Source organism: Equus przewalskii, chromosome 14 (assembly GCF_037783145.1).
Source record: "Equus przewalskii isolate Varuska chromosome 14, EquPr2, whole genome shotgun sequence".
Classification (NCBI taxonomy): Eukaryota; Metazoa; Chordata; class Mammalia; order Perissodactyla; family Equidae; genus Equus; species Equus przewalskii.
The window spans coordinates 31783095-31803207 of record NC_091844.1 but is presented as its reverse complement, the minus strand read 5'-3'; the positions used below and the strand labels follow the sequence as shown (position 1 = coordinate 31803207).

The following is a 20113-nucleotide window of genomic DNA, read 5'->3' as shown; positions in this document are numbered from 1 at the left end:
CTGCGCGGGCGGGGCGGAGGGGCGCGGCCGGCCGGGGGCGGGGCGGGCGGAGCGCGCAGACGCGCAGCGGCTGGCCGACTGTCGGGTGCCGGGGACTGACTGCTGCGCTGCATGAGCTATGGGGCTTACCGCCAGGGAGCTTGTCTCGTCGCTTCTGGGGCTGGGGCTGCTGCTGTGCAGCTGGGGGTGCCCCGGGAGCGCCGAGCGACGGGCCCCGCCGGATAAGATCGGTAGGCGAGAGCGGGGCGGCGCGGACGGGGGTGCGGGAGCGCGCCCCGCGCCGGCCGGCCGGCTGCGTGGTGCACGGACTCCGCAGCCGCGACGCCCGCCAGGCCGCGTGGGCCGCGCGCTTCCCGGTTCGCGCCTCGGGGTCGTTTTCGGTGCCCGAGCACCGTGCCTTCCCGGGCGTGGAGATCGGCCCGCTTGAAGAGTGGGCCGTGCAGGGGGGTCCAGGGCGAGTGGGCGGCCGCCAAGCGTCCCTGCAGCCCGTGTCTCTGAGGTCCCTCTCGCCGCCTTGCCTTGCCGCACCTTTGGGAGGCCAGTCCTCTGGTTCGTTCTGGAGAGACGGGCCGCCTGTGCTCTGCAGATGACAGGCGCACGCGGGCACAGCACGCTGAGCAGTGCAGACAAGCTGAGCCCGACTGCTTCCCTTGATAGCTGGAGCCCCCTGCCCCCGTCTGCTTTGCTGAGGTGGCCTGCTCTCAGAGGCCCCTGGCTTGCACACAATTTCTCTGCCTAGGACTACGACACAGCCGAAAGAATGCACTCTTTTTCCAGTTTCAGTCTTCCTGGTTTTTTTGGTCCCTGTTTGTTTTGTTTTGCTTTCTTTTTTATTCCCCATAAACTGTGTTCTTTGGGTTCATTAACCTACCTACATTAATGAGACAAAACAAATCTAAGCAAAAATGGCGGCCCCTTATTTAAAATGCGTGCTGGGAAGGCCCACCTTCTCTGTTCCCATGCATTGGGCACAAAGAAGGGTGAGCGGGCCTGTTGGTGCATCGACGAAGAAATGTGTGATCTTTGGGCATCTGGCAAGAAAAAAATCTAATGTCAGTTTGTAAGTTAATCTACCGGTTTTATCTGGGGCAGGGTCTGAGAGATTCAGAGTTCCGTCTTCACTGCAATTGTCACTTGCCTCCCTCTCCCCAAGCTTCCCCAAATTGTTGACAAAAACAAAACAAAACCCACATAGCTGGTAAGAGGGAAAGAAATTGTTCTTTTTTTTTTCCCCTATAGCAATTATTGGAGCTGGAATTGGTGGCACTTCAGCAGCCTATTACCTGCGGCAGAAATTTGGGAAAGGTGTGAAGATTGATCTGTTTGAAAGAGGAGAGGTGGGAGGCCGTCTGGCCACCTTGACTGTGCGGGGGCAAGAATATGAGGCAGGAGGTTCTGTCATCCATCCTTTAAATCTGCACATGAAGCGTTTTGTCAAGGACCTGGGTAGGTAATTTGGCTTTAGAGCTAAGCAGATTTCTGTGTAACCATCCATGGATATTTTTCTCAAGATAGGGAACTGAAACTTTTCTGTCCTTTACAGAGAAATTGGAAAAACTCTTTTCCCCACTTTTCCTGCTAGCAGTTAGTACTGCCTTAGTTAGGAGCCACTCTCCTGTAATGGGACTCTACTTATCTGTATCTTCAGTTATCTGGAATTACAGCCATAGGGCGGGGGTGGAAGTGGTTGCTCTTAAACCTGGGGTTCATGTTGAAGAATCAAAGAATGCCTTGAGTTAGCAGAAACCTCGTGTGCTTATTTTGCAGCTGGGGAAATGAGGCACAAAGGCTTGACATGTTTGGCTTAAAGTCACTCACATAGCTATGCGTGTAGACATATGCCTAGAACCTGGTGCATCTGACTGCTTCCCTACCTGCAGAGAAGCTGGGACAGGTTGTGGGGGAAGGCTGGCAGGCCTCTGCAAGTCCTTTCTTTCGGGAATATTTGTGTAACTTTGGCCTCCTTCCAGTTATCTGAAATACCCTGTTATGAAGAATAGGATTGGCATAGGAATGGGGATAGCTTCTTTTTCTTAGCTGCATTCCACCTCTCCTGTGGAAGCTTCTTGGGTCTCTCTTTCCTCCATGAGGGCAAATATATAACAGGAGCGATTTATGCTGCGAAGATTCATGACTGGCATTTCTGTTTTTAAGTTGAATTCAGTTGGTACTCTTTTTTTCCTTTGACTTTTTAGCCTTTTTAGACTAACAGTAGCCATTCTAATTTTGATATCTCTGCATGATCTGATCTAACTTTTGGAGACTCTGCTTTTGGACAGTGTAGTGAGTGTATAGTGTGTCACACACTGTTCTAAAGATAGAGCTCCTTTAATATGTCTCCTGGGAACTGTGGGAAGCCCGGGATTCACTCACTTCAGAGTGTGCCTGATAGCTTCCGATTACCTTTTTTCCTTTGATCAGCATGGAAACCACTGACCTAGCTCCCCTCTCTCTGTTTTTGCAGGTCTCTCTACTGTGCAGAGCTATGGTGGCCTAATGGGGGTGTATAACGGAGAGAGACTGGTGTTTGAGGAGAGCAGCTGGTTTATAATTAACATGATTAAACTAATTTGGCAGTATGGGTTTCAGTCCCTCCGAATGCACATGTGGGTAGAGGATGCATTAGACAAGTTTATGAGGTAATTTTTTTCTCTTCCGTTTAACCTAAGACCTTTTAGTTAGATGTTCTTTAGGAATTACCGTTTCTTGGAACAGTTCTCTGCCTGACTGCAAGGCCTGTTTGTTGGTAAGATTGTTAGGCAAAATGTTTTTTATAAAATACACAAGCCGGTTATCCACTTGGAAATTGAAAGGGTACTTTATTTTTGCTTCTGAAAATGTGTATTGCAAATGCTTGTTTAGTGTTCCTGGGCTTTGTTAAATTCTCTCCAAATATTAACTCCTTGAAATCTCAGGACAGCTCTCTCAGGTGGGTACTGGTTTAGCTTTATGCAGGTGTAGAAGGTGGAGGCATAGAGGTTGCAAGTGTGCAGGCACACCCACTTAGTAAGTGGTGGGGCTGAGTTCCTCCCCAGGCAGGCTGGCTCCAGAGTCCCCACTCTTCATCTCGGCACTGTGCTGGTGTTGTGTGGATTAATGAGGGAATGTGTATAAGAGCTTGTAAAAGGGATCAGAAAACTTAAATGAGCTTTAATGGTGACGTGATGTTCCAGTGGGCCAGCAGCCTGAGGTGGAGTATCAGTTCTGTGCCCCAAGAATTTAAATTAAGGTACTAAACTCCAGCACTGTCCTGGGTAGTGGGAATACAGGTGGCTTTTTTTTCTTCTTTATGCTTTTCTATATTTTCAAAATTTTCTATGTGTATGAATGCTCATTGCTTTGCAATAAGGAAAAATAACATTTAATAACCAGTCAAACTTTGAAAGATGCAACCTTTTGCTTTTTTTAAGGCTCTTGGCATGTGCTAATTTTTATGCTGGTTTACAATTTTAGATGCTGGAGAAATTCAACTTGTAAGTGCTAATAATAGTTTATTACTATGACTGTTCCAACATAATAAAGTACTTGTTAAAAAGGTAAAATTACATGTCATATGACTGAGTATTGCCCAGAACAAATATAGGAGTGGAGTACAATGAATACACTCTAGTTTCTGTAACTTATATTAGTTAGAGATTTGTTTCTTTCTAAACATCATTCTTAGGTCAAATCCTTGAACATCTTTTCAGTGGGTACATTCAGTTCAGCTACAGTGCAGACTGTTTTAAAGTAGGCATTCATTCATTTATTCATTCACCAAATATTGAGTGCCAGGCACTACTCCAGGTCCTGAGGGTGTAGAACCTAGAACATTTCCCTGCCCTCAAAGAAGATACATGCTAATAGAGAGACAAGCAATAAACCAATAACTAAAAAAAAATGCAGGATTTTTTAAAGAGAGACAGCCAGTCACTCTTTAAAGAAGGTAGGGGGCACGTTGCTACATGCTCAGCAGGAAAATCAAGTTCAGATGGCATCGGATGCAGCTCTGCCTGTAACACACTTCTTACCCGTGGCTTGCTTGACATGTAGAAAGTTGCCCTTTGACAAATAAAGAAATCACTTTGAAGTGAATTCAGGGTGTTACGGAACTGTGAAAAAGACCCAGTGAGAGGATACATAGATTATCCTATTTTTGATTTTAGAAAACAATTCCCAAGCTTTATGAAATTACTGCCCCCCCGTCTGCGTTTGATATTTGATTATATAGCACTGACCTTTATGTTGTTTAAAGGGCCATGCATCGTACATTTCTGTTTCTTTCAATAAATCAACATACAAATCTTATTTTGACAATTTTATCATGCGCTATGAGATAATTGGAGACAAGGCTGGTATTGAGCCAGCATGTGCCAGTTGTTGAAGTAGTGAAATTCTGCTGGACTATGAAATAGCTGTGTGTTCCCACTCAAGGCATCTGCCTGCTTTTCGGGAACCGCCCCCCCCCCCCCCCCCCGCCTCAGCAGGGAATCTTAACTCAGTCCCAGTGGTGTAGGCAGTCTACTTGCTGTTTAATTCTTTGCCAGCGGTTAAATATTGGTAGTATTCCATGTTGGAGTTACTCAGGAATGTTGCAACCAGGATTGGGAGCTACAGAGGTTGCCAAAGAAGAATCTGGAACAACGAATTCCCTTGCTTTTCAGTAAAGCAGTAGTTCTCAACCCTGGGTGCACATTAGAATCACTTGGGATCTTTTTAAAATAAGAATGCTATATTCTACCTCTAGAGATTTTTGATCTCGTTGTTCTGGAGTAGGGGTCTGGGCATTGATATTTTTAAAAGCACCTCAAGTGAATCTTAACTTACAGCCAGAGTTGAGAACAACTACGTTAAATGTGCAATTGGAGAATACTCTTGAGTTTTTCTTTCTTTGAATGGTATAAAACCTAAAGTTCTTGCTTGAAAAGTTTTTTCTCTTTTTTGGATATATATGACAGATCCAGCTAAGTCCCCTTGAAAGTGGCTTGTGTCATCTTCTGCAGAAACTCTTGGGAGATTTGCTGACCAGCTTTGGGGAGGTATCTTGTCATTTCTCTGCTTCCATTTCAAAGAGTGCACGGTGTGAGCAAAGGCCCATATGATGGTAGTAAACCATGACACTTGAAAGAGGGTTCAAACTTGTAGGCAACACCCCACACTCCTGGGAGTATGCATTCATTCTTCTCGCTGTTGGATGTACTTGGGTGGAAATTCTGTAGCCCGTGATATCCACACTTGCCAGGTTAATGTCCAGTTCTGAGCAATTATTTATGCAGTTCTTCTGGTTCGATGCCATTCTTACTCCAAAGTCCAATCTCTAATCTCAGTCTTTCAACAAAACCTTCCCCTAATACTCTTAGTCACCATTGATCTCTCTTTTCCAACGTCCGTTAGGAATTAGATGGTGCACAGCACACATACACTTGTGTTGTTGTGTAGTATGCGCAGTAATTATAATGTAGTAGATAATTCCCTCAAATGTTTGTTGAATTGAATCCTTTGGTCCACTGTTGCTTCCTGTTGAGATATCTTGGTGTCTAGGCTAGGGTACAGCTCATTCTTGTCTCTAGCACTTAGTGCGTTTCTGGGGACCTGTTAGATCCTTAACACTTCTTGGTCTGAGACTGATAGGACTGACAGTGAAAGGCTTTATAAACACCCTTTTTTCCTTCTAGTTAACGGCTAACAAACATTTTGCCATTTTTTGTTTCTTTCTCTCATTTCCCAAATCCAGTCTGTCTGGAATCCTGTCAGTCTTTAACATATATCCAGAATTCCACCACTTCTCACCGCCACCACTCCTGCCACTTTGATCCAAGCCACTATTATTGTTCATCTGGCTTACTGGAATAGTCTCTTTCCCCCTTCAAGATGTCTACATCCTAATTCCTGGAACCTCTGAATGTGTCGCCTTACATGGTAAAAGGGACTTTGCAGATATGATCAAATTAAGGGTCTTGAAATTGCAAGATCCTTCTTGATTATTTAGATGGGCCCAATGTAATCCACAAACGTCTTTATCAGAGGGAGGCAGGAGGATCAGAATTAGTGGGAGATGTGATGGTGGAAGCAAGAGGTTGGGGTGATGCTTGAAAGGGGCCATAAGCCAAGGAATGCAGGTGGTTTATAGAAACTGAAAAAGGTAAGAAAATGGATTCTTTCCTCAGAGCTTCCAGAAGGAACTAGCCTTGCCAACACTTTGAGTTTAGCCCTGTGAGATTGCCTTTGTATTTCTCACCTGCAGAACCATAAGATAATAAATTTGTGGTGTTTTAAGCCAGTAAATTTGTGGTAATTTGTTACAGCAGCAGTAGGAAACTAATACACCTTCCAACTCATCTCCCTGCTTTTGCCCTTGTGCTGCCACAATCTGTTTGCAGCATAGCAGCCGAAGTGGTCTTTTTAAAATCTAAAAGTCATCACATTACTTCTCTGCTCAGAAACTTTCAGTGGCTTTCTATATCCTGCAGAGAAACGGCCAAAATTATCCCATGGTTTGGAAGACCTGACAAAGGACATGGATAATCTCATCCCTTATTTTTATATTTCCTGTTTCTTATGGGCAGAATTGTCCTCCCTCCCGACCCCGGCCATTCATATGTTGAAGCTCTAACCCTGTGCACCTCAGAATATGACTGTATTTGGAGATGGGACTTTTAATGAGGTGATTAAGTTAAAATGAGGCCATTAGAGTGGGCCATATCCAATCTGACTGGTGTCCTTATCAGAAGAGATTAGAACACACAGAAGAGGCACAGGGAGGTGCATGCACAGAGGAAGGACCGCGTGAGGACACAGTGAGAAGGTGGCCATCTGCAAGCTGGGGAGAGAGGCCTCAGGAGAAACCACACCTGCCAATGCTGTGATCTTAGATCTCCAGCCTCCAGAACTGTGAGAAATACATTTCTGTGGTTTAAGCCACCTGGTCTGTGATACTTTGTTGTGGCAGCTCTAGTGAACTAATACACTGTTAGCTTCTGCCTACTTGTTCTACTCATTATTGAGAGTGGGATGTTAGTGTCTCCAACTGTGATTGTTGAATTGTCTGTTTTCCCCTTCAATTTTGTCAGTTTTGCTTCATGTATTTTGGAGCTCGGTTGTTAGGTACATATATGTTTATAATTGATATGTGTTCCTAATGGCCTAACCCTTTTATCTTATAAAATGTCCTCCTTTGTCTCTAGTAACAATTTTTGTCATAAAGTCTATATTCTCTGATATTGGTATAGCTACTCCAGGTCTCTCTGTTACTCTCTGTGTGGTGTATCTTTTTCCATCTTTTTACTTTCAGCCTATTTGTGTCTTTGAATCTAATGTGTATTTCTTGTAGACATCATATAGTTGGATCGTGTGTTTTTATCAACTCTGCCGATCGTTGGACTGTTAGTCCATTTGTGTTTAATATAGTTACTGTTAAGGTAAGTTTTATGTCTCTCATTTTGCTATTTGCTTTCTGTATGTCATACGTTGTTTGTTTCTCTGTTCTTCCATTACTGCCTTTTTGTATTATCCATTCATCTGTTGGTGGACATTTAGGTTGCTTCCACCTCTTAGCTATTGTGCATAATGCTGCAGTGAACATGGGTGTTTAAACATCTCTTTGATCCTGTTTTCAATTCCTTTTGGATACATATCCAGAAGTGAGATTGCTGAATCATATGGTAATTCTACTTTTAATTGTTTGAGGAACCTCCATACCATTTTCTATAGTGGCTGTACCATTTTATTTTCCCACCAACAATGGACAGGGGTTTCTCCACACCCTTGCCAACACTTGCTATTTTTTGTTAGATAATGGATATCCTAACAGGCGTGAAGTGATAATCTCTGTGTGCTTTTGATTTGCGTTTCCCTAATTATTAGTGATGTTGTGCATCTTTTCATATACTTGTTGGCCATTTGTGTATCTTCTTTGGAGATGCGTCTATTCAAGTTCTTTGCAACCCCCCCCCCCCCCACTTTTTTTTTTGGTGAGGAAGATTGGTCTTGAGCTAACATCTGTTGCTAATCTTCCTCTTTTTGCTTGAGGAAGATTGTCACTGAGCTGACATCTGTGCCAGTCTCCCTCTATTTTGTATGTGGGACACCACCACATCATGGCTTTATGAGTGGTATATAGGTCCACACCCACAATCTGAACCTGTGAACCCTGGGCCGCTGAAGTGGAGTGCGCAAACTTAACCACTGTGCCACCAGACTGGCCCAACTTTGCCCATTTCTTAATTGGACTTTTTGTTGTTGAGTTATAGGAGTTCTTTTTATATTCTGGATATTAAACCCTTATCAGATATATGGTTTGCAAACATTTTCTCCCATTCTGTACATTGCCTTTTCATGCTGTTCATTATTTCCTTTGCTGCACAGAAGTTTTTTAAGTTTGATATAGTTCCATTTATCTATTTTTGCTTTTGTTGCCTGTGCTTTTGGTGTCATAGCCAGGTAATCATTGTGAAATCCAGGGTCATGAAGCTTTTCCCCTATGTTTTGTTCTAGGAGTTTTATAGTTTCAGGTCTTATGTTTATGTCTTTGATTCATTTTGAGTTAATTTTTGTATAACATTTAAGGGTCCAGTTTCATTCTTTTGCAGGTAGATATCCCGTTTGTTGAAGAAACTATCTTTTACTCATTGTGTAGACTTGACACCTTTGTTGAAGATCATTTGACCATATATGTGAGACTTTGTTTCTGGATTCTCTATTTTGCTCCATTGATGTATATGTCTGTCTTTATGCTGGTACCATACTGTTTTGTTTACTGTAGCTTTGCAGTATACTTTGAAGTCAGGAAATGTGAGACCTTTAGCTTTGTTTTTCTTTCTTCAGATTGCTTTTGTTCTTTGGGGGTCTTTTGAGATTCTATATAAAGTTTAGGATTTTTTTTTCTATTTCTGCAAAAAACGCCATTGGGATTTTCATAGGGATTACATAGAAACAGTGCAATTGTAGGTCACTTTAGGTAATAAGGACAATTTATCAATATCAAGTTTTCCAGTCCATGAACATGGGATGTCTTTAATTTCTTTCAGCAATGTTTTGTAGTTTTCAGTGCACGAGTCTTTGTCTCCTTGGTGAAGCTTACTCCTAAAGGTTTATTCTTTTTGATGCTATTGTAATGAGATTGTTTTCTTAATTTCCTTTTCATATTATGCATTGTTAGCGTATTGTGCCTTTTTAAAAAAGATTGAGATATAATTGACATGTAACATTGTGTAAGTTTAAGATCTACAGCGTGCTGATTTGATACATTTGTATGTTGCAGTATGATTACCACCACAGCTAGTTAACATCTCTGTCGTGTCACATACTTATCATTTCCCTTATATGGTGAGAACATTTCAGATCTACTCTTAGCAACTTTGGAGTATAGAAGACAGTATTGTTGGCTGTAGTCACTATACTGTGCGTTAGACCTCCAGTACTTATTCATTTCTAGTTGCTGTCCTTTTTTGTTTTAAAGAGATATTTTCTACTCTTTATTTCTTCGTGTGGATTTGAGTTTCTGTCTAGTGTTATCTCAGCCTGAAGGACTCCCTTTAGTATTTCTTATAGGGCAAGTCTGCTAGTGTTGAATTATCTGTTTTTGTTTACTTGGGATTATCTTAATTTCTCTTCATTTTTGAAGGATAGTTTTGCTGAATATGGAAGTCTTGGTTGTCAGTGTTTCAGCATTTTGAATGTGTCATGCCACTGCCTTCTGGCCTTCATGGTTTCTGGTGAGAAGTCAGCCGTTAATCTTAGTGAGGATCCGTTGTGTTGGATGAGTTGCTTTTCTCTTGGTGCTTTCAACATTCTGTCTTTGTCTTTCCACAGTTTGACTATTCTGTGTTTCGGTATGGATCTCTTTGAGTTTATCCTGCTTGGATTTGTTGAGTTTCATGGATGTGCAGATTAATGTTTTCCATCAAATTTGGGACGTTTTGGGCTATTATTTCTTCAATTTTTTTTGTCCCTTTTTCTCTTCTTCTGGGATCCCCATTTTGTGTGTGTTGGTGTACTTTGTGTTGTCCTACAGGGTTCTCATGCTCTGCTCATTTTCTTAGCTGTTTTTCTTTCTGTTCCTCAGACTGTATAATCTCCTATCTTACCTTTTTTTTTTCTTTTTTTAAAGGAAGATTAACCCTGAGCAAACTGCTGCCAATCCTCCTCTTTTTGCTGAGGAAGACTGGCCCTGAGCTAACATCCATGCCCATCTTCCTCTGCTTTGTATATGGGATGCCTGCCACAGCATGGCTTGCCATTCGGTGCCATGTCCGTACCCAGAATCTGAACCGGTGAACCCCAGGCCGCTGAAGTGCAACGTGTGCACTTAACCGCTGTGCCACCAGGCTGGTCCCTCAGTTGATCTTATCTTTAAGTTCACTGATTCCTCTGCTGTTTCAGATCTGCTGTTGAGCCTCTCTAAGGAATTTTTTATTTCAGATGTACTTTCCAACTCCAGAATTTTTTCTTTTTTATAATTTCTGTCTCTTTATTGATATTCTATATTTGGTGGGACATTGTTCTCATACTTGCTTTAGTCCTTCAGACAGAGCTTCCTTTAGTTCTATTAAAGTATTTATAATAGCTGATTTAAAGTCTTTGTCTAGCAAGCCCAGGGTCTTGGTTTCCTCAGAGACAGTTTCTGTTGACTCCTTTTTTTTCCTCCCTGTGTGTGGGCTATACTTTCTTGTTTCTCTGAGTAGCTCATAATTTTTGTTGCAACTGGACATTTAAAATAATAATACATGGCAAATTGGGAAATCAGATTTCTCCCCAACTCAGGGTTTATTATTGTTGTTGTTTGTCTGTTTAGTGACTTTCTGGGACTGATTCTGTTCAGTCTGTATTTGTCAGTTATGGCTGTGAAGTGTGTGTGCTGGGGTGTGTTTTCAGTGTTCTGGCAGGTGGCTTACAGCTCTCCATTAGCCTTTACTTCCTGCCTGCTCAAAGCCTCAAGGTTGGCCAGACGTGGCAGATTCAGGCCTTCTCAGGTCTGTCCTGGGCATGGGACAGCTTTGTATGTGGGCATGGCCTTCTAGATCTCCAGAATGTGTTGGTGTTTTTCATTCCCCAGTATTTCTTTTTGAAGTCTTTTGGTCAGGGGGTGGCCCCTGGCCAAGTGGTTAAGTTCATGCACTGAGCTCCAGAGGCCCAGGGTTTCACTGGTTCAGATCCTGGGTGTAGACCTAGCACTGCTCATCGGGCCATGCTGAGGCGGCGTCCCACATGCCACAACCAGAAGCACTCACAACTAGAACATACAACTATGTACTGGGGGGCTTTGGGGAGAAGAAGAAAAAAAAAAGCCTTTTGGTCAGCCTCTTGTTAGCCCCAGTTGGTATCTCAGCTTCAGGCAGCTGTGATGTTAAATTGCCACTGATGTTTTTGACAAATGCCCTCAGGATGGGCTGTTTGTACAGAGTGAGCTCCAAATCAGGTCAAATAAAGACAAACCCTGATGATGGAGCTTTTCACTGAGCTGCCAGATAGGTCGAATGGTGGGACTTCTCTGGGGATGGGGGTTTTGGGGAGCTCCAGACCTGTCTTATTCCCTCCTGTGGCTGCCAGCTTGCTGGTTTCACAGTGACTGTCGTTGCAAGGCTGCTGATTTTCAAGGCTACCTTGGAGCCGGCAAGAGGGGAATGGGAATAGGGTAAGTTAAAATGCCACAGAGCTCGTTCTTACTGAGAGTCAGACGTTTTTCTTGAATAAATACTCCTGGGATTTTGGCAAGTCTTTGGTTTCTTTCTAGAGTTCTGAAAACATTGATGTTGACAGTTTTTGCCAGTGTTCTCGTTGCTGTTATGTGGGAGCAGATTTTCTGAGTTCTGACTCCCCCATTCTAGAGGTGCTTCACCCCTCACCCACTAGCCTTCCTTGTTTTTTTCTGCCGGTGCCTCCTCCTGTTCTCCTGGGTCTCTCTGCTTTAGCTGCACTGGCCTCACTGTTGGTGAATGCACCAGGCATGCGTCTGTCATAAAGCTTTTGCACTGCTCTTACCTCTACCTGGAATATTTCCCCCCCAGCTACTGCATCGCTTGCATCCTCACCTCCTTCTCAGGTCTTTGCTCAGATGTCACCTTCTCAGTGTGGCTTGGTTGACCACTCTACTCAGTTTTTAATTTTTTATTTATTTTTTCCTTTTTCTCCCAAAGCCCCCCACCCCAGTATATAGTTGTGTATTTTTAGCTGTGGGTCCTTCTGGTTGTGGCATGTGGGATGCTGCCTCGGCATGGCTTGACGAGCGGTGCCGTGTCTGCACCCAGGATTCGAACCGGCTAAGCCCTGGGCTGCCTAAGCGGAGTGTGTGAACTTGACCACTCAGCCACAGGGCTGGCCCCTACTTATTTTTTTGGACCATCTTACTTAGCGTTGCAACCTTGCCGACTCCAAGCATTCCCAGTCTTCCTTTCTGATTTATTTTTCTCCTTAATACTTATCCTTCTCTAACCTGCTGTACAATTTAGTTGCATTGATGTATTTTTTTATTAGCTGTTTCCCCAACTAGAACTCAAGCTCCGTTAGGGCAGGGATTTTTTTTCTCTTTGTGTTGATCTCTTTATCCTTAGCCCCTACAACAGTGCCTGAGTCAAGGTTGATGCTCCATAAATAGTTGTTGAATGAATGAATAAATAAGTGTTAAGGGTTATACAAATGTAGTTTAAAAAGGAAAAAGGCTGTATAAGCAATCTGATTAGCAGAAACTACTAGTTAACTCACATGTTAACTTTTTAGTAGATATGTATTCTAATGCAACTAGTACCATGAAACAGTTACAATGCTCAGTGTTTATATGGTGTGTATTATCTCATGCCACCCTATAGGAGGCCTTTACTTAGGAGGCTTGCTTGAGTGGGGTTGGGGCTCAGGGCAAGAGGAGGCAAGGAGCAATATTTTTGTATTATCATATATAAGTTTTTTAATTGGCTACTATTTTGTCATGCTGACCATTAGCCAAAAATTGCTCTTCATTTTATTGAATATTCACTATAATAATTTTTCTAAAAAACTCACTGATTTTACCCTTTTTCCAACTTCTTAGGGGCTGGAAGCCAAATGATGTGGTTAGAAGGAATTATTTTAGTTTCCCAGTTTTGGCATTGATACCAATTTTTGCAACAAAAATTTATTCAACATTTTGTACACTATGCTGTTTTGTTGTTGACACTGCCGTTGAGTCAGTTCTGACTCCTAGCGACTGTGTGTGCAGCAGAGCGGAACCCTGTCTGGTCTTTTTGCTCCATCCTCTCACCTTCCAGCGCTGTATCAGCTAGTGCTCCACTGCTGTTCCTAGGGTTCTCATCGCCAGTTTTTTTGGAAGTAGGTGGTCATGTCCTTCTTCCTAGTCTGTCTTAGTCTGGAAGCTCTGCTGAAATCCTTCCACTCTGGGTGACCCTGCTGGTATTTGAAATACTATTGGCATAGCTTTCAGCCTCACAGCAACTTGCAGCCATCACAGTATGACGACTGACAGATGGGTGGTGTGGTTCCCAGACCAGGAAATGAACCGGGCCACGGAAGTGAGAGCACCACATCTTGACCATTAGACCACCAATACTGTGCTGTTAGACAGTAGGTAATATCAAAATAGATATGACATTGTCCTCTGCTCTTTAAAAAATTACAGCTTATTTTGAGACAAGAAAGTTGATGTAAAAACTCTCCTCTCATGATCACTGATCAGGATCTTTCTTTGGCACTTTTATTTCTTCTTTTGTTTCATCTGCTTATTTCTGCATGTGCCTTATTACTTGTCCCTAACTGTAAGCTCCAGGAAGGGAACCATGTCTTTCTCATTTTTGTATCACTTGTGACCTGAAAAATTATGCATCGAATTACTGCATTACTAATTTATGTGGATTTTTTTTTTCCTCCTTTGAGGAAGATTAGCCCTGAGCTAACTGCTGCTAATCCTCCTCTTTTTGCTAAGGGAGACTGGCCCTGAGCTAACATCCATGCCTGTCTTCCTCTACTTTATATGTGGGACGCCTGCCACAGCATGGCGTGCCAAGCGGTGCCATGTCTGCATCCGGGATCCAAACCAGCAAACCCAGGGCCACCGAAGAGGAACATGCACACTTGACCACTGTGCCACTGGACTAGCCCCATGTGTGGATGTTCTTTTAAGTCCATAAAGTGCAGAGAAATGTCAAGTGATATTTTCTAAAAATTAAATAATACAAAGTACTATCAAGTGCTGAATGAGTGGTATGGGTGCTAAGTTGTATGGGACTGTTGGAGGTGACAACGTCACTGTGGACTGGGAAGTTGGGCAAGACTTTGCAGAGGAGGTGGGCTTCAGGCTCTGGAGGAGCTGTCACCGTTCTGTGGTTAGGAACGGGAAGTGTCTCCCAGTTGGAGGGAAGAGCTAGTGCAGTGTTGGGGAGCATTATGCAGAGCATCTTCAGAGACCAGTGAATGGGTCAGGTGTACTCGCGAGGGTATGAGTGTGTGTGTGGTTGAGGGCAGAGGGGGCAAGTGGTGCTTGAGCCTTCTGCTTGTATGTGACTTTTAGACAAGTTCTTTTACTTTTCCTTTGTTTTTTTATCTGCAATTAGAGCAAAAGAGTTAGACTTGATGAGTTTGCCTCTAAAATCCATGTCTCTCTCTCTCTTTTTTTTAAATGTCAGGACTTTAGTAAGCATCACTAAGCAAGATGTTTTTGGAGTAAGTGGATGAATGACAAAATAAGAGGTTTTTTAGGGCTTCTGGGAGATTCATATATGTTTCAAAGAAAAGAAACTGGAAGCAGGTAGATCAGTTATTCATTTTAGTGGTTTGAATATAAATCCTGACTTAAGATCAGGGAAATGAGAATGAAGTAACAAGAGAGATGTTAGAAAGACTGATAAGGTTTCCTTCTTGTGTGGGTAAAGCAGAAAAGAGAAGTGATAATGTTGAAATTTGAAACTAAATGAACTGAGGATGAGTAGGATATTAGGAATGACCTGTTATTTTTGGTTGGGATGGGGGGATGGATGGAGAGGATCAAGCCTGGTGGAACGATAAAGTTTAATTTTAAACATGTTTAAGTGCTGCTGGAAGATAAAAACATAATGAGAACAAGACATACCCACTTCTTTAAAGGTGCTCCCAGTGACCATATTAATGCAGAAGAGTGTATACAAAGGACAGTGGACTTCCAGAGGAGGTGGAGGGAGAGGGAGGGCCTAGGGCTTCCAGGGTTCCAGGGGCAGACGGTGACATGCGATAGGCAGGAACTCGTCAGAAAGTAACATAAAAGTCAGTTTGAGTCTTATGATGCTATTTCCCTTCTTTATGCATCCCCTTGCCCCTATCTTGTTTGATTTTTAATGGTCATTTCTCTTCTTTCAAAAGGATCTACCGCTACCAATCTCATGACTATGCCTTCAGTAGTGTTGAGAAGTTACTACATTCTCTAGGAGGGGACGAATTCCTTGGAATGCTTAACCGAACACTTCTTGAAACCTTGCAGAAAGCAGGCTTCTCTGAGAAATTCCTCAATGAAATGGTTGCTCCTGTCATGAGGGTCAATTTTGGCCAAAGCATGAACATCAATGGTTTTGTGGGTAAGCCAAGGCTGGGAACAGGTATAGACACTAGTTCACAGAGGGGCTTACCTGATGCTATGGTGGCTCCTGACTTTAGGCCTTGAGTTGGAGAAGACTCCCTTTCTCTGTGCCACCTCAGACATTGTTTGCAAAATTGCGGATATGTAGATGTGCATTTTTACAGGGAGAGGGTCCTTAGCTGTTGTTAGTTGAATGGTTCTCGCTTAGGGGAGATTGTGCCCCCAGCGGCCATTTGGCAATATCTGGAGACATTTGGAGCAGAACTCACCTAAATGGAAAGGGAGTGTGGGTAGAGGGCCTCTTAGAGAGTCAGAATTAAAACACATTTTTCCCTCCTGCCAACAGGGGCAGTGTCAATGTCCTGTGCTGATTCTGGCCTTTGGGCAGTAGAAGGTGGTAATAAACTTGTTTGCTCACGGCTCCTTGAGGCTTCCAAAGGCAACCTTATACATGGCTCAGTAATGTACATAGAGGAGAAAACAAGAACCAAGCAGACGGGTGAGTTTGAACTTCTATTTTATTGTTCCTAATTTCCCCTGTAGGAAATAATTGCTCAGGCAGAGAAACCTCTCTTCTGCCATCTCTCACTCAGTTCCAAATGATGGAATTTTAAATTGTATATGTCGTGCCCTGTAGAAATATTCCCAGATGTGCTCAAGTACAGTGGTGTGACACTTTGGATTTGAAAAATAATCTCATCCTCGAAAGTAAAAATTCCATATTTTATACTTGTTGACAAGGTGTGATTTCCTTTCCCAGTAGGAAATTGCTTCAATTTGGGACAGTTATCTGTCCCAAAGGAATAAAACTTCTTTAATTCCATAGAATTATAAACTGTTAAGAAGGTATAAAATTATTTTTAGAAGGTATAAAATATAGTATATTAGAAACACTAAAGAAATGTATGCTTCCTTATTTCCTCTAGGAAATCCCACAAAGATGTATGAAGTGGTCTACCAAACTGGATCTGAGACCCGTTCAGACTTCTATGACATCGTCTTGGTGGCTACTCCCTTGAATCGAAAAATGTCCAATATAACTTTTCTCAACTTTGATCCTCCAATTGAGGAATTCCATCAATATTACCAACATATAGTGACAACTTTAATTAAGGGGCAATTGAATTCAACAATTTTTACCTCTAGACACTTAGATGAGTTTGATCTCAGTACAATCTTAACCACTGATAGTTCAGATTTGTTCATTAACAGCATTGGGATTGTGTCCTCAGTAAGAGAAAATAATCCTCAACCATCAAAAGGTGGGACATATGTTTGGAAGATCTTTTCCCAAGAAATTCTTACTAAAGAACAAATTTTAAAGCTCTTTTTGTCCTACGATTATGCTGTGAAGCAGCCGTGGCTGGCATATCCTCACTATAAGCCTCCGGAGAAATGCCCCCCCATCGTCCTCCACGATCGACTGTATTACCTCAATGGCATAGAGTTTGCAGCAAGTGCCATGGAGATGAGTGCCATTGCAGCCCACAATGCCGCTCTCCTTGCCTATCACCGCTGGAACGAGCACGCACACATGATTGACCAAGAGGACTTATACGAGAAACTGAAAACTGAACTATGAAATAACATTGTCACTCCCCCCACCCCCGCCTTGGTTCCGAATGGAATATTATTGGCAAAAAAGAATACAATCTGAGATGATTTTGAAGCAGATGTTTTGCCATTATCATTGTTTAACTGAAGTCATCCCAGAGAATCAAGAGAAAATACAAAGTTCTAATTAAGTGTGAAAGTATAATGCATTTATGCCATCTCCCAAATTTCTTAACTCTTCTTTTAATATCCATCAAGATTGTTTCCAAGCTTGTCTGATCTTAAGAATCATGTGGAGTTTGTTAATCGTAAGAGATTCTCTTGCTTCTCTGGTTAATCAGTGGATCTGGGGGTGGGGCCCTGGATTTTAAACAAGACTTTAGAGGATTTTAAGCTGAGCACTTGAGGAAGAATTTAAAGACGTTATCTTTTAGTTGGGGACTAGTTCATTTGCAGTTCATGGCTGGATGTGATCTTCAGATAGTGAAAACTATTATGGAAGCTGGTGTGTCATGCCTGGCTTTAGTAATTGATACCTTTTCAAAGTAAATCTGCCATGCCTGAAGCCTTGACTTTCAGAATGTTCTTTGGATTCTGTTTCAGTTTTATTAGGGGTGACATTTCAAAGTTTTAGTGGTATAACCTTAAGATGTCATAAAAAATCTCAAGTAAAATGAAAAGCCAGGCTATTGATTTAAAGAATTGGCATTCTATCATCAAATCCTCACTTATGAAGCTTTCACAAATACTGGTAGATCCTCACAAAGATTCTGATTTATTGGATGGAGGAGAGGACCTCAGCATTGTAGCTTTTTAAAGTTCCTAATGTTGAGAATTGCTGATGTGGGGGTTTAAGATGTGTTCAAAGGGTTTTCAGTGCCTTTAAAGTCCCAAGAAACCCAATCCGTTATTAAAGCAGATCCATTTTGCAAAGAATGATTTCTCTCAATGAGAACTCAAGTAGTAATCTTCATAGTAAGAAGCATCGACAGTCTAATAGCAGAGGCAACTTTGTTTACTCCAGAGCACTTGACAATAGAGTAGGATATTCAGAATGACACTACGCTTGATCAAATCCAGCATATGCCCAAACTCCTGAATGCTTCTAAAGCTACTGTAGCATTTTGGGTGAGAAATTCACTGCTGAAATCTTTTAAGGTCATAGTTCTCAAATTTGGCTGCAAGTTGGAATCACCTATAGGACTTTAAAGCTTCCTGAATGATTCTAATATGCAGCCAAACTTGAGAACCAGTTCTACATCCACTGTGCAACGATCATGAATGACTGTTCTTATACTTGTGAATTCTAAAAGTAACTGCAACCAAGTTAACGTATCCTGTTAAAAAAAAAAAAAGTCCTTTACCAGATTATGGCAGTAACTACTTTAGCAAAATGGTCTAAGAGAACATTGATTCTTAGTTAAAATGATTTCTTCTCTACTACAATTGTGAATATTAACATGCTGATAAAACTGCCAAGATAGAGTTGATGTAAAGGCAGGGATTAAATTTTGTTTGTCAAAGCGTGAGCTTTTTTCTAATTTTATTCTTAACAAGCCTAAGACGCATTCAAGTTTTTTTCCTTTTGTGGTTTTAATGAAGACAATACAGAGAATGTCATACTGTGTTATGTGTATGTTAAAGATTGGTAAATACTAATGAAATAATTTATTTTCTATCACTTGTAGACTGTTTTGCAATGGGATATATATTTTACTTATAAGAATATCAATTTAAAATGTTGCTGTTACATCAAAACTACACTGATTAAGTTTTCCAACAGGGTATCTGAAATTGCTTCCTCAAAGAGCAAAACAGATTATCAATATATCTAGCATATTAGATTGTTTGCAATTACAGTATTAAAGGGTAATTTTTTGTTGGAAGAAAAATACTATCAGAGCCTGTTACCTGGTCCAGGAGACCACTCTACTCATCTTTTTGTAGAAGACACTGGTAAAAATTATGCAGGGGCTAACAAAGCTAGCTCTACTCCAGTGGTTCTCCAGCTTGGGTATGCATCACAATCACCAAGGGCTGGCTGGGCCTCACCCTCAGAATTTGTTTCAATAGGTTTGGAGTGGTATACAAAAATGTGCATTTCTATTAAGTTCCCAGGTGATGCTCCAGGGCTAGGAACCACAATTAGAGAACCAGTCTTATAATTCAGCTGTGTGTGGCTGCACAAAATGCAAGCCTGTAAACATCAGCGAAGATTTCTTTAGAGATGGTGAAGAATGGAAGAATAAAAATATATAGGAAGTCATATCAACTCTGCTTATTGTGATTAAGTTGGTTTTATCCCTCTAACTGTTCTTTTGCCATATTTTCTATAAATAGGAAATACCATTTTAGAGATGCCTATAAGTCATCCAGTGTGTTCTGTTTTATACAAGTACCTCACATACCCACGTGCAGTATACCCCATTTTCTACAGTTTTATTAAAGTGATTGATGATTTGTACGCTTTTTACCTATAATCACAAAAACCAGATCACAAAAAGAACAGGCCTAAGTATTTGCTTGGTAAATTTCTTTTTTTTTTTGAGAAAGATTAGCTCTGAGCTAAGATCTGTGCCCATCTTCCTCTACTTTATACGTGGGACGCCTGCCACAGCATGGCTTGACAAATGGTGTGTAGGTCCGCACCCAGGATCTGAACTGGTGGACCCTGGGCTTAACTGCTGCACCACTGGGCCAGCCCCTGTAAGTTTCTTAAGGTTAGGGTTATGATACAACCATCTGTAAAATATCTCTCATCTGAGTTTGTGCACCATAAAATTTATGAGCAAGATGAGTATGTTACAGGCAGCATTATCACTACCTTCTGTACTCCACAAAGAATCACAATACACTGGAATGTTTTTCTCTGGAACTCTATTTCTACTGTGGTATTCAAAAATTTTTTCCCACTTAACGTTCAAAATAAACAACTATATCATTACTTCCTGTGTTTTACTTGTCTTGTACTATACTTGGAATGTAGATGTACTAAGAACAGAGTACATCAAAGTTATGAAAATTGCAGTTACTCTTTCAGGAGAAACC

The 20113-nt window shown here is 41.8% G+C and overlaps 1 protein-coding gene across 1 annotated transcript; it reads left to right on the top strand.

Moving 5' to 3' along the window:
* Positions 1 to 19: 19 nt before the first annotated feature.
* On the top strand, positions 20 to 20009 carry PCYOX1 (prenylcysteine oxidase 1). Its single transcript, XM_008514857.2, has 6 exons — positions 20 to 230; positions 1240 to 1446; positions 2465 to 2639; positions 15298 to 15509; positions 15858 to 16010; positions 16438 to 20009. Exons 1-6 carry the CDS (start codon positions 119 to 121, stop codon positions 17091 to 17093), a joined length of 1515 nt encoding a protein of 504 aa, XP_008513079.2. The 5' UTR covers positions 20 to 118; the 3' UTR covers positions 17094 to 20009.
* The last annotated feature ends 104 nt before the right edge of the window (positions 20010 to 20113 follow it).

Coding starts and splice junctions, on each gene's coding strand:
- PCYOX1 (XM_008514857.2), top strand. CDS start 119: ATGGGGCTTACCGCCAGGGAGCTTGTCTCGTCGCTTCTGGGGCTGGGG. Junction 2,640..15,297: donor GCATTAGACAAGTTTATGAG/GTAATTTTTTTC, acceptor TTCTTTCAAAAG/GATCTACCGCTACCAATCTC. Junction 16,011..16,437: donor AACAAGAACCAAGCAGACGG/GTGAGTTTGAAC, acceptor TATTTCCTCTAG/GAAATCCCACAAAGATGTAT.